The sequence below is a fragment of the Balaenoptera ricei genome, chromosome 11 (genome assembly GCF_028023285.1).
Source record: "Balaenoptera ricei isolate mBalRic1 chromosome 11, mBalRic1.hap2, whole genome shotgun sequence".
Lineage (NCBI taxonomy): Eukaryota > Metazoa > Chordata > Mammalia > Artiodactyla > Balaenopteridae > Balaenoptera > Balaenoptera ricei.
The window spans coordinates 71,116,804-71,134,934 of NC_082649.1; the positions used below are offsets into that span (position 1 = coordinate 71,116,804).

Genomic DNA, 18,131 nt, shown 5'->3' on the forward strand with positions numbered 1-18,131 from the left:
TACCTTTTTCCCATCCTACCCCCCCACCGGGACTCTGAGGGGTTTCAACAGCACTCAGGGCACTACAGAGGCAGCATGAAACCCCCGAGGGACCCAGACCTCAAGGGGCAAAGGGATAACAAGGGCCATTTGCCCCATTACCTACACCCACCCCTTCTCTCTTCTTCTTCCTCTCTCTTCTTTGTCCCTATCAGTTGTATCCTTCTCCTCAACTGCACTCTGCAGTGATGTCTTCAGATACCACCTTGCTAATTTTGGCATCTGGGACACAAGAGATCAATGATCCTAGGTGTGGGTCAGAGGCTCTTACCAGGAGTTCACGTCAGAATCACTGAGGAGTTTAAAAAAAACATTCACATGCTCAGGGCCTGCCTGTAGGCGTGGTAGGAGAGAGAGTGGTGGGAGTAGGGTGGACAGGAATCTGCATTTCTAACAAGCTCCATGGGGCACTGTGACTCATAACCAGTGTTAAAAACTACTGCTTGAAATTCTAGGGCAGAGGTCCTGACCTGGGGGTCAATGGATGGGAAAAAATGTGGCAAAACTTGTATGTGCACTTGGGCCTTTCTCTGAGGAGAGGTGTCACAGATCCCTGAGATTCTGCAAGACCTACAAATCAGATTCTATAGATCTGCATCTTGAAGAAGCTCCTTGGTAACCCATCGCAGCATTGGGCAAGGAGGTGGGTGGAGGAGTGGACCTTGTCTGGTGCCTGCCTCTGCCAACCTGGACTAACACAACCCTTCAGGGCCCAGGCTTCTCCCTTCACAAAGGGAGGCGAGGAGCAGTTGCTGCCCCCAGCCCTACCGCGGGGAGGACTTACTGCATGGTGCCTGAGGAAGGCACCACACTCCTGGTTCTAAAAGAGCCTTCTGTAAATGCATGTTCAGAATGAAAAGAAAGAAGTTACTTCATTTTGGCTGAAGGCCATAATCAGAGGTGCGTCTTTAAGGTTACCTACCTGTCGACCTCCTCTTTGCTCATGGCAGCAAATGTGAAACACTCGGTCACTCCATTGATGGCAAGCAGGAGGACGTAAAGACAATAGGCACGCAGCAGGACAGGACCTGTAAGGAAACAACCCACCGAGACTCCAGAGCCCAAACGGGAGGCCCACGGGCTCCCTCACTTCGGCTGGTTGGTCAGAGAACACCAGAGCTGGGTCATGAGCCCTGCTGATGTCATCAGTGGGCAGACGCATGCTTGAGCCTATGGTCTTAACTATCTGGAAGGACTCCCAGCATTCTACAGTACTGACTAAAATAAACAGCTAAAAACAAAAGGACAATTAGGAATAAATGTACAGATCTCTTGCCTAACAACTAAAAGCTTATCTAGCCAGCAAGCAAATCTCACTTTTTAAATCGGCATGAAGAAGCCTGCTAGTTTGAGCACTTGGGGACACTAGTGGCCCCGCATGCTAAGAGAAACTCAGTTGAGGAGGCCCTGAAGAAGCCCAGGGCTCAGGAGCAGCAGGAAACTACAGAGATAGAACACCCACAACTCTGCAGGGAGAATCAGAGCCTGCAAAGTTATTTTCTCCTAAAACAAAGTGATGTGGTTCTACAGCTAACTAACAAGCTTTGGGAAGATCTGCTAACAAAAATCGGGAGCCTTAAAACGAAACGGATCCCCTCTTTTTTTTTTCCCCCTGGCCGAGCTGCACAGCTTGCAGGACATAAGTTCCCAAACAGGGATTGAACCTGGGCCCTCAGCAGTGAAAGTGCCAAGTCCTAACCACTGGACCACGAGGGAATTCCCTGAGCCCCTCTTTTAAGAAGGTCATTACTGAGAGGCAGCCAAGCAGTTTCTAAAAAAATAAACATGTACTTAACCTATGATCCAGCAATTCTACTCCTAGGTGTACAACCAACAGAAACAAATGCACGTGTTCACAAAAACATGTGTACAAAAACATCCATGGCAGTTTTATTCCTAACAGCCCAAAGTGACCATCGACAGGAGAAGGGATAAACAAACTATGGGCCGGCCACACAAAGAAATACTTCTCAGCAGTCAAGGAGAAAAAAAACTACTGATGCATGTAAAAACATGGATGAATCTCAAAAACATTATATTGAGGGAAAGAAGCTGAACATGAAAGTGCCCATGCTGTATGATTTCATTTATATGAAATTCTTTTTAAAAGCAATACTAATCTATGGTAACAGAAATCAGAGAAGTGCTTGTCTCTGAGTTGGAGGGGGGCAGTTGACTGGAAAGGGTCCTAAGAGAACATTCTGGGGTAAGAGAAATGTTCTGTATCTTAATCTGGATGTTGGTTACATGGGTGTAGATATTTGTCAAAACTCATCAAACTGTGCTCTTTTTTTTTTTAACGCATTTTTAAAATTTTTATTTACTTATTTTTGGCTGCATTGGGTCTTCGTTGCTGCACACGGGCTTTCTCTAGTTGCAGCGAGCGGGGGCTACTCTTCGTTGCAGTGCACACGCTTCTCATTGTGGTGGCTTCTCTTGTTGCAGAGCACAGGCTCTAGGCGCGCGGGTTTCAGTAGTTGTGGCACGTGTGCTCAGTAGTTGTGGCACACGGCCTTAGTTGCTCCACGGCATGTGGGATCTTCCCGGACCACGGCTCGAACCTATGTCCCTTGCATTGGCAGGCGGATTCTTAACCACTGCGCCACCAGGGAAGCCCCCAAACTGTGCTCTTAAGAGGACAGCATTTTAATTTATGTAAATTAGACCTCAATAACGAAAAAACTTAACTGCTAAAAGAAAAGGGAAAGGCGGGGGGAGTTCCAGAGTCTCGGAATCTGAAACTTATTCATGGTGTATGAAAGCTGCTTAATATGAAACATCTCTGTGTCATGGGGACCCTAAATAGTTTTACAGCCATCAAAAAGGACAAAAGGACTACTAACAGGGCAGCCCTGATGGCCCTCTCTTGGGTTCACATTGTACCATATCCTGTTGCATTTCATTCCCCAAGTCGCTGCAGCAAGTAGCCTGGCCCCCACCCCAGCTGTGGGATGACTCCAGCAAAGGAGGCAGGGACCAGGTTCTGCCCTGCAGTGGCTCGAGGCTATGCTCAGTGTGCTTCCTGCTTCTCTCCATCCTCCTCTCTCTGGCAGAGAGGAGCAGGGCTCCTCTCCTAACCTGCACCTCTCACTTGGTAACTGAAAGCCGACGGCATGTGTGAGTCTATCTGAAGGTGGATAGTGAGCTGCTTTGCAATGTGGAGGACACAAAACTCCTGCATGAAACGGTGATTCAAGTAGAAGCGCTTTGAGTCAATTTTGGGGAAAGAGGTTGGAATTGGGGAATTTGTGGATGGAACCTTAAACTATGGATTGAAGTGAGTGGTAGTATTGCTTGAATTATATATCCCCTTCAAAAGTAATCTGAAGTAATTTGAAGTCTAATAGATTTATCTGGATCTATTAGAGTATGATCTATTTGGAAACAGGGTCTTTATAAAGATAACCAAGTTAAAATGAGGTCATTAGGGTGGGCCCTAATCCATTATGACTGGTGTCCTTATAAAAAAGGGAAATTTGGACACAGAGACAGACACTCACAGAGGGAAGACAATGTGAAGACACACAGGGAGAAGACAGCCACGTGATAGGAGTTAACGCATTTCCAAGCCAAGGGTTGCCGGCCAACACCATTAGCTAGAAGAGGCAAGGAAGGATGCTTACTCTGGAGATGTCAGAGAGAGCACAGCCCTGCTGATACCTGGATTTCAGACTTCTTCCCTCCAGAACTGTGAGACAATCAATTTCTGTTGAACAGTTTGTGATACATTGTTATCGCAGCCCTAGGAAACTAATATTAGGGGATTGAGAAGAAAAAAAGATTTTAAAAAATAAAAGAGAAGACACTGCTTTGGGAAAGCAAGTGTTCTCCTTACTTGCTGCAAATAATAAATCCTTCCTTCTCCAGACAAAAAAAAGTAAAAGAAAGGGTAAGAGAGAAGCACCTAAGAGATAAATGTGAGAAATCTCAGGGAAGTTCACTGAATGTATTTTTCTTTAGGATGGAAAAGCTAGGTATGAGAAAGACTTCTGAGAAAAGTCTCAGAGCACTTCCAAAGCCCCTAATTATATACAGGGCTAGGGCCAAGTAATGCAAAGCAAAACCACAGTGCCCCACGAAAGCCTGCCTGTGGTGCGTCCAAGTCCTACATTTGGAGACAGCAGCACAGAGGCCTCTGAGAGGCCACTTCAGGTCATAGGTGAGTCCACTTCACAGGTGAGGAAAAAGACCAACACGCAACTGGGGCAACGGAGGACAGCAGCATTGCAAGGTCCACTTTCAAAACTAAGTGGTTGGGCTGAGGCATGGAAAGTTCCCATTCTTTTCTGATTCAGTAAGACTTTCTGGAGAAAGTCAAGTTTTGTGAGGTAGTTTTAAGGGAACAAAAAAGACTATGGTGGGGGGCGGAGAGCAGCAGTGTTAATGGTTTCTGGCACAGGAAAGGCATTCGGATATGCAGCACTAGTCCGAGGAGTCAGGAGTAGGGCAAGGAGAAGATGGGTGGAGTGCAGACAAGGGAAGGAAAGCCGACAGGCACTCTGGGGAGACAAAATGACCCTCCCAGAGGCACAGAGAACTGGAAGTTTGGTCAAAATGAGAAGCAGTTGCAATGAGGAGACAAATGCTGGAAGAACTTGCCAGGACAGGGATGCTGATGGAGGCCTGAGCCAGGCAAGAGATGACAAGGGTCCTAAAGATCCTGCAGCGGCTACACCAAACCACACATCCTTTTCAGAGACTGAGAAACCAGACCACTCTCAAGACTCTTCTCTCTCTGAAGATGAGACAGAGAGGATACCTTTTTGAGTCTAAAATTATTAACGACTCTGGGGCTTCCCTGGTGGCGCAGTGGTTGAGAATCCGCCTGCCAATGCAGGGGACACGGGTTCGAGCCCTGGTCTGGGAAGATCCCATGTGCCACAGAGCAACTAAGCCCGTGTGCCACAACTATTGAGCCTGCGCTCCAGAGACCGTGAGCCACAACTACTGAGCCCTCAAGCCACAACTACTGAAGCCCGTGTGCCTAGAGCCCGTGCTCCGCAACAAGAGAAGCCACCGCAGTGAGAAGCCCGCGCACTGCAACGAAGAGTAGCCCCCGCTCGCCGCAGCTAGAGAAAGCCTGCGTGCAGCAACGAAGACCCAATGCAGCCAAAAATAAGAAATAATAATACATAAATTAAAAATAAAAAATAAATAAAATTATTAATGACTCTGACATAAACCATCAGAGATAGAATTTATTACCTTAGAAATCAACTAACACTGATCCTTTTAAATTCTCAAGACTGGTACCAGCATCTCACTTGAGTAAAAGGACCACACAATGACAATGGTTTGTTGATATATCTTCTATGATTAACGAATCCAGCAAGTGAACATTACATGGATGGGACAGCCCTTTCCTCGTGGCATTGTCCTGTGGTTGCATTACAAAGGCTGCTCCTTGGTAACTACCTTTCCAAAGGGGCAGAGCTGCTGTGAAATAGCCTGTCTCGCTCTCTGCACACTGACTTGCTAATGGCTTCCTAATGCGGGCCTCCGTGCAGTTGCCTGACCCAGGCAGCAGCAAACCACGTCATTGGTTTCATGGCAGGTGTTTCTCCAAACTTAACAACCTTTGCTGTCAAGCAGAAACTCGGCCCTTCTTCCCCTAATACTAAAAGTTTGGGCCCATTATAGTGGAGACTAAAACATGCCAGTGACCTTGTAAAATGGCACTGGAGAAGGCCCTTTACATTTGAGATAGGGCAGCAGAAAGAAGTCTTCAGGGTCCTTGTCTAGTGACCTGAGGAATTAAAAACATCTTTGCTAAACCCAAGATGAAACACTCCAAATGGATTGCCACCCCACAACCCAGCGCATTTTGAAACTGGTGAAGTTCCCAGGCCCCAGCGATGCTGTGAGATGCCCAGTGGCCTGGGCACCAAGTGTTTCAAAGTCAGACACATTCAATACTTTTCTCCTTCAAAACCCAAGAGTCACTGGATTAAATATACCACTTTATTTGCCGAGATCAATTTCATTCTCTGCAAATGGCTCTGGGTTATCCTTCGGAGGCTTTTATGCATCAGGCCGTGAGATTTATGTGGCATTTACTGTCTTCAGATGTGTTTAGTACCAAGCGGAGACTCATCAGCGCCTGCTCTCTGCCTTCCTCGCTTACCCCAGAGGGAGCACAGGGAAGCAATCGGCAAAACACATTTTAGGGCTGAGAGGAAAGCCAAGGATTCATAACAACTGCTCCAAGTGAGGTTGCGGGACTGATCGACCTGGTGCCAAAGCTCCAACTGCACCCTGATTTGGTTTGACCTCAGGTGCCCCAGCTACCGGCAATTTTCCCTACACTGACACACGTCAGTCGCGTGTTTGAATTTTGTAAGACTCTTCTAAATATTTCGGTTTGGAAATTAGAACAGATCTGGAAAAACCTCTTGTGCATACCTGATCCTGAGCTAAGCATGGCCCCTCCATAGATGTCCAAAGCCAGGTGAGAATAGGCAAAGCCGAAAACAGAGATGGTCAGGCCAGTGAGCAGGGCCAGCTTTAGCAGGGACTCCAAAACCGCAGCGGCCACAGCAACATCCTCCTTGGGCCGGGGGAGAGGGAAGGAAGTGGGATGAATCATGAGCTAAAGAAAAACTTCACATCTGACTTTCTCCCTTTGCTGTTTTACAGATCACTCTTTTAACTGCTGAGGGCCATCACTGCTTTTCTGTAGCCTGGGTTTGTTTCTATGTCAATTAGAATGGAGGGAAAAAGACAAAGTGTACCTCCTTAGGCAGTGCAGGGGAGGGTTAGTTTTTAACTAATTTAGGATAAACTATCTCAAATGTTGCCTAGGAAACACTCACTTCCCCCTCTGACATTTATTCTTAAATGGATGAGTTTTTACATTGCTAGCTAGCTTTGTCAGCGTGCTTCTCCTGACAAACAACTCCAAACCCTGATGTTCCTGGAATCTACACTTAGGAAAACATTCCTAAATCAGTCTGAGAACCAGATTAGCTCATTTTGAAATACTGTGCATAAACTGCATTTTGCAAAATGTCTTCTAAGAGATGTAAGAGGCCGACTTAGCTTGCTTCTAATTCTAAGACAGACATTTTCAATGGTTCTAGGAAAAGGGAAGTTTCTACAACCAAATACTCCAGGATTAAAATCTCTTCTGTTTTTACTGGCCGGAGTATATTGATTCTCAGAGTCAGAATGGAGCTCTGGGGATGTCACAGTCCTTAAGAAGCTAAACAACTTCTTAAGTTGTTTAAGCGAGCGAGACCTTAAACCCGCATGTTGGTGAGCGAGACCAAATGCCCACATGCTTTCCTCCCTGCACCCTCAGTTAGCCTTGACCCGGTCTCTGCATCCTTCGGCTCATCTTTTGTACTTGAGAATCTGAGGATGGGGGAGGCAACCTCATTCTTACACCTAAGACTAGACCATGGAAGGAGGTCTGCGCTCGCTGCACTGGGGACAGCCGCAGAGAGTTCTGAGAGGGCTGGGACAAGAATAAGGTCACAAAGAAGGACAAAGGGTGAAAAAGAAGGGCTGGTCAGGGGGGAAAGGAGAGGCTGTGAAAGAAGAAGTGAGCTCAGGGTCCTGCCATCATTCAGAATGTGATAGAAGAATGAAAACGAGAAGAAAATTTCAGATCTAACAGAGGGGAACAGATAGTTCCACGTTTCTGTCTGTTTATCCTGCGCATAGACAGAGATTTCACTTGGGAGATGGTGACGTGAGAACCAAGACTACCTCCTTCTGAAGTGTGGCATCCTTTTCTCTCTCCAGCACCTTAGCAAAGAATATATAAAAACTCTCTTCTATTGGCTGGAAAATTAATCTTGCCACAAGGGAGCCAAGATTATTCACTATATCATACACGCCTACAAAACAAAAAGGAAGAAATAACAATCGTATTGGCTTTTCTATTTGAATTTTTATAGCACCATTAAAATTTTTTCTAATTTAATTTTTTAAATTAAAGTTTTTGAGATAATTATAGATTCACATGGAGTTGTAAGAAAGAAAAGAGAGATCCACGTACCCTTTACCCAGTTCCCCAAACTGTAAATTCTTGCAAAACTATAGCACAATATCACAACTGACATGGATACAGTCAAGATACAGAACATTTCCATCACCAGCATTTTTTTATAAAAGTCATTAATGCCAAGTTGATTTTTTTTCTTTTTATTTCCACTACTTTGGGATTATATTCAAAAATAAGTATGAAAAAAATATTAAGACCTATCTAGCCACACAAACATGGAGCAAATCTTTGTGACTGCAATGAGCTCCCTTTTCCCTTAGCACCCTTTGGCCCCCAAAATGAGCACCAGAGCTCTGCAGAAAGCAGGGTAAGGGCAGAGAATCTCAAAAGAGAACTTGCCACCCACGTCACATGAGAGGGGATAGTCAAATATATATTTATAAAGACCTACAATTTTTAATCTTCAGGATTCATTTCTTATAATCTTTTTTTAAAAAATAATCTTCAGGTTCATTTTTTCATTAAATGTATCAAACTGCAGAGAAAAATATGAGAAAGTGTCTACTAATAGTTCATCTTTAATTAAAACAATACAGAATTTCATCTTACCCTGATCCCCAAAATTTAACACGTTCAAAAATGTCATCACATACCGCTCCCCTGTAAATGGAAAAGCAAACTAATTAGCATTTCAAATGTACAGTATTTTCTTCTTTCCTTTTCTTTTATTGTCTATCATCTCTTCCAGTTGGTAAATACTCTCAAAGAAGAAAAATTAAGTAATCAGTTGAAGACATGTTCCTTGTCCTAATGTTGATTTCAAATAATCTCAAAATAATAACAATTTGGAAAGTGCAGGGGGCTTTACTGACAACAAATTTCCAAACCAGTTAAATTAAAAACAAAACAGGGGTTACCCTGGTGGCGCAGTGGTTGAGAGTCTGCCTGCCAATGCAGGGGACACGGGTTCGAGCCCTGGTCTGGGAAGATCCCACATGCCGCGGAGCGACTAGGCCCGTGAGCCACAACTACTGAGCCTGCGCGTCTGGAGCCTGTGCTCCGCAACAGGAGAGGCCGCGATAGTGAGAGGCCCGCGCACCGCGATGAAGAGTGGCCCCCACTTGCCGCAACTGGAGAAAGCCCTCGCACAGAAACGAGGACCCAACACAGCCATAAATAAATAAATAAATAAATAAAAACAAAAAAACAAAAATCAATAAAACCAGTCTGATAAGTTTTTTAAAAAGTATGAGGAGTTACTAAAATGTTAATGATGAAAATGATTATCTCAAGTTTTCAGGGAGGTCAGATAATCTGAGCATAAATTCTGTGAAATGAAAGGTCCATGATTAAGTGCACAGACTCATCAAAAGTTTCCTCTCTGGGTGGATAAAGCTCCGTGGAGGCTGGCATTTCCCTGGAGCCCAAGTTCACAATTCAAGACAGTCTAATGCTTTCAAGGTGAAGACACCAGCCCAGAGCCCTATTCCCCACCCCCAACTTCCATGAATGTTCTTATTATCTGTGAGTGGAAAGCACTGACCACTATGGAGGTGGGGCACTGAAGAGTGTCCATAGCTCTGAAGGGCCAACTCTCACCTCCTAGCAACTTGCTCAAAGAGGAAAGCAATATTAAGAGACGAGAAGCAATGTGATCTTAAGTCCCTCTTCAAGCCCTTCCCTGCCTACAATCTCCCAGCCACTGCATTTGTGGCAGGGACCTCTGCAAGTCTTCCCAGGCACGGGCCCTCAGGGACTGCACTAGTTCCCATCTATACCTCTGCTCTGCTCTGATCCATCCTCACCACTAACAGTTCCAGCTTTTGCAAATACAGATCTTAAGTCAATCCCTGCTTTCACAACTTTGAATGGCTCTGTGGTGTTTGCAAAAAGTCCAAGCGCCTTGATTCTGCATTTGAGGTCTTTTATTTTTTTATTATTATTATTTTTTATAAATTTATTTATTTTATTTATTTATTTTTGGCTGTGTTTGGTCTTCGTTGCTGCGCGCGGGCTTTCTCTAGTTGCGGCGAGTGGGGGCTATTCTGTTGCAGTGCGTGGGCTTCTCACTGCGATGGCTTCTCTTATTGCGGAGCATGGGCTCTAGGCGCGCGGGCTTCAGTAGTTGTGACGCACAGGCTCAGCAGTTGCGGCTCGTGGGTTCTAGAGCGCAGGCTCAGTAGTTGTGGCGCACGGGCTTAGTTGCTCTGTGGTATGTGGGATCTTCCCGGACCAGGGCTTGAACCCATGTCCCCTGCATTGGCAGGCAGATTCTTAACCACTGCGCCACGAGGGAAGCCCTTGAGGCCTTTTATAAACTTACCCCAAGCTATCTTTTTGGCCTCCCTTCACCAACCTCACCCCCACCTCCCACCATCACACTGTTATCCTCTGCTACACCCTACATGGAGGTTTTAGCCCCTCCAGCTGCTCTGAGTCAGGCTGGGCCGGTGTTCCCAGCCTCAGCTGTTGGTATTCTCACCACCTGCAATGACTTTTCTTCAGGGACTTCCTTGGGTTCTGGCACAAAAGGCCTCTCCCTCCCACGTTCTGTGAGCTCCCTGAGGGCAGGAACCATGTCTCAGTCATCTCCGTGCCCCTGGCTGCCTAGCAGAGCTCCAGGAAATTAAACAGCACTCAAGAGATGTCTGGCGAATGAGCTGGCATTTCCAAGTACAGCCCCTCACAGCCCTGTATCAGAGTTAACCACACAAATGCCTGTGTCTCTGGGGGAGAATGAGCTCCTTGAGGCCACGGCCTGTTCCTCATTCATCTGTGTATTCTCAGCACCTGACACACAGTGTTTAGGAAATGTGGGGGCAGAAAGTAACAGCATTTATATACACACACATACATACACATATACTATATACACACATACACACACATACACACACACACATATACTATATACACTCACACATACACACACACATATACCATATACACTCACACATACACTCACACATACATACACATATACTATATACACTCACACATACACACACACATATACTATATACACTCACACATACATACACATATACTATATACACTCACACATACACATATACTATATACACACACATACACACACATATACTATATACACTCACACATACACATATACTATATACACTCACACATACACACACATACATACATATATACTATATACACTCACACATACACACATACACATATACTATATACACTCACAGATACACACACACATACACATATACTATATACACACATATACACACACATACACATTACTATATACACTCACACATATACATATACTATATACACTCACACATACACACACATACATACACATATACTATATACACTCACACATACACACACACATACACATATACTATATACACACACATACACACACATACACATACACTATATACACACACATACACATATACTATATACACTCACACATACACTCACACATACATACACATATACTATATACACTCACACATACACACACATACATACACATATACTATATACACTCACATACACACACACATACACATATACTATATACACTCACACATACACACACACATACACACACATATACTATATACACTCACATATACACACACACACATTTTTGCTATAACAATAAATGATTTCAAATCTTTTAGAGCTGTAGTTTTTAGAGAAGAAGAATCTGGGTGTCCTTGTCAAGCCCCTTCTTTACTTCACAGCCACAGAGAGGGAGGCCCTGGAAAGTCCCTAAGGGCCCTCTGCCAGCCAGGTCAGGACGGCCCAACCATGGAGCAGACCCAGCTTGGGAGGCTTGAGTGTGTGGCTGATACCTGCCACTGCAAACACGTCTAGCCACTGCAGTCTAGACAACCAACTTAGGGCCACTGCTTGCAACCAACTTAGGACCATTCCTCAACTCATTCAAACTGTCCTTTAAACTTCAGGAGGAAAAAAAAGTGCATTTAAGTAACACCCCTCCCCAAAACTCCCTCCATTGTTTTGCCTGTTCTAACAATAATGGGAACTATCACAATATACAATTTCACTACAGTACCGTTCTTTATCAAAAAATACTTGCTGAATACCTATCATGTGCCAGGCCTGGCAGGGTGCCACGGAGACAGTGGTGAACAGCACACTCGCTGCTCTCAAGAAACTTAGCATTAAGGCACCTTCACTCAGCTCTCTGAAGGCTTCTGACCTTTACTTCCTCCAGAAGTCCTATGAACAGTTTCACTTCTGTAATGGCAGCGTTATGGGCTCAGGCTAGAAACATCCATTCGCAAAGTTCAGGGAGCCCTCAGGCGCCTCCTGGTCCTATCCTTTAACTCACATACGCGGAAAGTGAGGCTTAGGGGAAGTTACTTCCCTTTGGAAGCATAATGAATAAAATAAAGAAGGTGGAAAAGGAAAAACAACAAGATAATAATAATGATGTTTGTATTAGAATACTAGAATTATAGGAAACTTTTCTATTTTCCAAAATTCTTGTAATGGGGTTATATTATTTTCATAATTAAAAGGTAATTTTTGAAACGATTTAGAAACACGTTCAGTAATAGATATATAGATGTACAGACACACGAAATTTATAGAGAGAAACTACTACCTTCAGCAGCTTATAGCCACCTCCAATCTCATTCTTTGAACTAAAGCTGGGTATAAATAAACCAATACATATATATAGAAAAATTACATATACTTTCAGCTCCTGGCTTGCCCTCTGCTTCAGAGCTCTGTCACTGTTAAACTAGAAAGTCCCGAGAAGTTGGAAGGCCGACCAAACTATCCCACAGGTGAATTTTATTGTTAAAGAAAATAAAATGAGAAAAACCTGGTTCTTAAAAAGTGCAGAAAAAGAAGTGTATAAAAAGTTAGGAAAATGAGATTACAGATAGTTTTCTGTATTTTCCAAACTTTCTGTAATTGATATAATATTTTTATAATACATTTGTTTAAACGCTGTTAACATGGGTTCTGGAGTTAGACTTGGATTCAAATTAAATTGCTCCTCATTCCTGCAGAAGTTATGTAACCTCACTGACCCTCAGTTTCCTCATCCATAATAAATGGGGACAATATCTTTCTTACAAGGCTGTGGGGAGATTTAAATTAGACAACTGAAGTATCAAATTAAATAAATGTTAGTTTTCCTCTCCTTGTTTAAAAAACTCCCATTTCTGAGGGTCCTCTGCCCTGGGGGCTCTAGGCAGCAGGTGGTCTGCATCTAGGCAATCAGCAGTTCTATGGAATCCCCTGGCTGATACTTGGCTTCCTGACTGCTCAGAGAGAACTTTTACTTACCTTCTGTCAAAATCTGTTTCAAGAAAGACTGTTTGAAGAAACTCCAAGTCAATTTAGCCTCTTCCGAATTTACAAAAGCCTAGAAGAAAAAACAAAACAAAACAAAAACTCCAGGTATTCCAAGTCTAAGAATACAATAATACTACATGAGAGGCAAACTCAGTTTGGTCTCTAAATCCCAATTTGGATAGTCCCCACTAATTTTTCATTTACTGCTAAGCACACAGAAGACATTCAACAAATACTGGCAAAGAACTTACATTCCTAAATGTGAAGACAAAGTCTCTGGGTGGAAGAGCCTCCCTGTAGGGCCTGCCCAAGATTCATTCACTGAGACCCCTGAAGAATTGTGCTGTCCCCTTGCTGCTGCCCAGAGAGTAAGCTGACCACATGGAACACACACAGCTCACAGTCAGTTCTTTCCTTAAAAGACGTCTGAAGCATGCCAAGCTGCAGGGCAAAGTCTGCTCAATGTACATCTTAGTGCTCTATTTAGCCAGCCAGGGTCCCTTTACAGAAAGCATATGAGCTTGGCTTGTATATTTCAAAAGAAAGTAAGGCCTTCCAGGTCAGTTAAACCACATAGAATTGGAACGACAGAGAAAAGGAAAACAAAAACAAAAAACAAACTTCTGATATGGCTCTTCTAAAACTCTCAGGGGGAGCACCAAACCGCCCATTTCCTAGGGACAAGGAGGGTAAGAAGGAAGAAAATGCTTAGGAAGGGCAGAGGTCAACCTGTAAGAGACAGGTAGCCTCAAAGCCAGAGAGCTGACCACAAAATGCAGGAGAGGGGCAAGCTAGCTGGACATGACTTCTTTTTTTCTACTTCCTCCCAGTTCCTTCTAGGGGCCCCTCCTCAAACATGAAGGCATCCTGGGATTCCAGAATATTCAGTTTAGGTGTTAGGTTCTTATTCTCAGGGTACCTGCATTTTGGAAAGTTCTTATTAACTCAGTTGATGACTTTTGAAAGGTGGGATTTCAGGGGGCTATTTAGGAGGAAAGGGGTGAATCACAAGGCCAAGCCCACCTCACCTCTCTAAAAGGTCGACTTTAGCTATGGAAGCTGGCCCAAAGGCAGGCGTAGAACCTGTCCCAGTCACATGGGCCCCTGCTCTTGGCCCAAAGCCCATCTGTGTAGAAATATAATGTATGCCATATATATGATTTTAAATTTTCTAGCAGCCTACAGTGAACAGTAAAAAGAAACAGGTGAAATTCATTTTAATATATTTGATTTGACCCCAAATACGATCATTGCAACATGAAAAGAAATACTAGAAGCATTTCATATTTTTTATATTAATTCTTTGAAATCCACTGTGTATTGAGTGCACTTACAGCTCATCTCAATTCCAAATGCTCTGTAGCCACATTGCCCTGTCCACATTACCATTTAGGACAGGGCAAGTCCAGAGTACCCTTTGAAAGCAAGGGTCATTTCCAGTCCTCAAATCTCCTCACCCTTTGGTTTCAGAACCTTTCTTCCGGATTTGGAGGACAGTTCTGAATCCTGCCAAACCACACTGACTTCAGTGCATCATTGGACCTGGAGCTGAATGCCAGGGGTAGCTCTAGTCCAGGAGGAAATTTTCCTCAGTGAGAAGGAAATTGGGCATTTCCTTTCCCCAGAACAAAGAGCGCCAGACCTCCCTACACCACTAGGGGGCACTGTGGACCATGTCATCCTCGTACACTGATCCTGCCCATAGTTGGCTTCAGGGGAGCCTGGGTACAGCACCTTCTCTCTCTCACAGTCTGCCCCCTCCATGCCAGGTGGTCCTCTGGAGGGGGCGAGAGGTGTGATCTGCAAAGCAGTAACTGTGCTCTTTCCAAAGGAAATGAACAGTTACAGCGGGCCCACAAGGCTTTTGTGAAGCCTACTTGCTGTTAGGCTATGAATTGATTTGGGAAGGTGGCTGAGCTCTTTAAAAATAAATAAATAAAAAGTTCTTTAGGTGAGTGAAATCATGACAGTGCATCTGATCTTCAAGCTTATACTTGAGCATTCCTTTCTCCTAATGCCTTCAATTTAAATGGACCCATGGTTTGGAAGGAATGGCCACACTGCTTACTAACTCCAAAATACTCATTAAGGACACAGAGGCAGGAAGTCTGATCAGAGATTGGGTTTCTTCTCAGAGGCACCTGCTAAGTGGTAGAAAAAGAAGCACTCTTCGGGCTTTTATCATTCTGTTCTGAATGGATTTGTCACTTGGGAAGGTCAAAAGAGGCCTCTTCCCCAAGAGCTAGGTTGGTATTGCTGAGCTGCTGAGCTGGTCTACGGGCTGTGAATTTCTCCAGAATCCCGTGACCAACAAGCCATTCCACTGCCTCCCGGTACTGATGGAGAAACTGAGGTACGGATGGGGAAAGGTAATGGGCAGTACCTCCAGAGAAAGTCTGGAATCAGAACTCAGGGGCTCATTGTGCTTTAACCTGAGTCACTCTTCCACTTCCCAAACTCTTCTGACTCAGAATGGTCCAACCAGCTGCATCTTTACCACACTGACAAGAGTCACCAGGGCCACGGTCCTGTCCCCTGCCCTCCATCACCTCCACACCCCACACAGCACTCTTTCCTCTGCCTCTCGCTCCAGGGCTATCGACTGCCCTGGCTTCGTCCATGCTCCCGCTTCCACCCACCCTCCACCGTCCTCATCACTTGAAAAGTGATAGATGATTGCCACTGCCTCCTCCTGATCTTCTTCCAACCTTTTCTCTCCTCATGGTAGGGCTCAGGCTTTGGAGTCAAGCTCAGAGACTGGGGCTCAAACTACAGCTCCTTACTTTTTGTTGTTGTTGTTTATTTTGGCTGCGCTGGGTCTTAGTCGCAGCACAAGGGATCTTCGTTGTGGCATGACAGCTTCTTCTGAGTTGCGGCATGCATGCGAGATCTAGTTCCCCAACCAGGGATTGAACCCAGGTCCCCTGCATTGGGAGCATGGAGTCTCACCCACTGGACCCAGGGGTGAGACTGGGGAAGTCCCATTCCTTACCCTTTTTTTCTTTTTTTTTTTGGCTGGGCCACGGCGGCATGTGGGATCTTAGTTCCCCAACCAGGGATCAAACCCATGCCCCCTGCAGTGGAAACGCAGAGTCCTAACCACTGGACCTCCAGGGAATTCCCTACAGCTCCTGACTTACGGACTACGAAGGCCATGGGCAAAATACTTAACTTTGCTAAGCCTCAGTTTTCTCACCTACAAAGTGGGATAAGAAGTCCTATATCCTGGAGCTGGTATGAGCATTGAATGAGAGAAAACTAGAAATGATAAATCTGTAACAGATGGTAAGTTTCTCAACACCAGCAATTAGACCATGGTACTGTTCAAAAACCTTTCATTAGGCTCCACTGCCCTTGAATTGCACCCGGCAGCACTGAGGGCATTATTACCCGGCTCTAGACCAGCACGCCATCACCTCCTTCCCCCTTTTGCTTCCTCACCTCTCCCCTCCCCAGCTGTCCAACAAACCTAAGGACCCAGTCATCTCTGCAATCCCAATTCCAACACAGTGATGGGCACATAACAGGCCCTGAGCAAATGTTCTTCCTTCCTACAGCCACGAATGCTCATTTCTACCACACGTGCACATTCGCCTCTGCCCGCCCAGGCGTCAAGGCCCGGCTGAAAAGCAGCTTCCTCCATGAAGCCTTCCTTGACACTTGCAGATGGAATTCATCAGTTCTTTCTCTGTGCTTCTATCTTGTTAACACTAGACACACAGTGTAGTTAGCAGAATACACATGTTATCTCCCCACCACAGTGCAAGTTCTGAGCACAGGGACCCCGCTCAGGGCACCTGGTACAGTGCTTAAGACAGGATACTGCTTAGTACATGCTTGCTGTGTTAAATTCCTCAGCTTTACTTGACTATTAGCTGATCTCTCATATTAAATCACTCAGAAGTGTCAAAGAATAGAAAAGATGTAAAAGGCAGCCGTTATTTCAGATGTCATTATTTTAAGGCTAAATAAGTAACATTAAAGAAGATGGAATTCTGGACTTCCCTGGTGGCGCAGTGGTTTAGAATCTGCCTGCCAATGCAGGGGACATGGTTTCGAGCCCTTGTCCAGGAAGATCCCACATGCCACGGAGCAACTAAGCCCACGCGCCACAACTACTGAGCCTGTGCTCTAGAGCCTGTGAGCCACAACTACTGAAGCAAGCGCGCCTAGAGCCCGTGCTCCGCAACAAGAGAAGCCACCCCAAAGAGAAGCCCACGCACCACAACGAAGAGTAGCCCCCACTCACCGCAACTAGAGAAAGCCCACACACAACAACGAAGACCCAATGCAGCCAAAAAGTAATTAATTAATTAAAAAAAAAAAAGAAGATGGAATTCTATAAGAGGAGGCAAGATATCTCCCAATTTGGTCAAGTTGATTGTGAATGCAATTTTTTGACCAGTTTCGTAGGAGGGAGCCCCCAGGGCAGAAAGCTGCTCTGGAGAGTCGAGTTAGGCATGTCGCTGGTGTAGTCATCCACTGCATTCAGATTTGTCTCATTTCTTTTCTCTTTAAAAAAGTAAACTTGAATAATGAATTGTTCTACCTGGAACCTCCCAATCTTTAAGTAAATAAATAATTACTTTTGGCAATAAGCCAATTTCTTTTGGAAGGCTTCATAGCATAGAGGTTAAACACACAGACTAAGGTTTTTCCACAGACAGAAGTTAGAGAGAAGTGGGTCCAAAGCCAGCTGTGTGATTTGGGGTTCGTCACTTAATGTCTCTGAACCTCCGTTTTCTCACCTGTAAAATGGGAGACAATAGTATTTACCTCATAGGGTTACTAAGAGGATTAAGGACAGAAG

At 44.8% G+C, this 18,131-nt stretch overlaps 1 protein-coding gene across 2 annotated transcripts in view; it reads right to left on the reverse strand.

The window, feature by feature from the left end:
* Window positions 1–18,131, reverse strand: part of RFT1 (RFT1 homolog) — a 46,318-nt gene that overhangs the window by 13,861 nt on the left and 14,326 nt on the right. For both annotated transcript variants that reach the window (XR_009505892.1, XM_059939918.1), the window contains exons 7-11: window positions 13,313–13,391; window positions 8,597–8,647; window positions 7,750–7,880; window positions 6,442–6,586; window positions 962–1,067 (exon numbers count right to left, since the gene is read on the reverse strand). Coding sequence is in view for 1 of the 2 variants with exons in the window: in XM_059939918.1 (XP_059795901.1) it covers window positions 962–1,067; window positions 6,442–6,586; window positions 7,750–7,880; window positions 8,597–8,647; window positions 13,313–13,391 (512 nt within the window). In the remaining variant the exon portion in view is untranslated. The remainder of the gene's footprint in view (window positions 1–961; window positions 1,068–6,441; window positions 6,587–7,749; window positions 7,881–8,596; window positions 8,648–13,312; window positions 13,392–18,131) is intronic.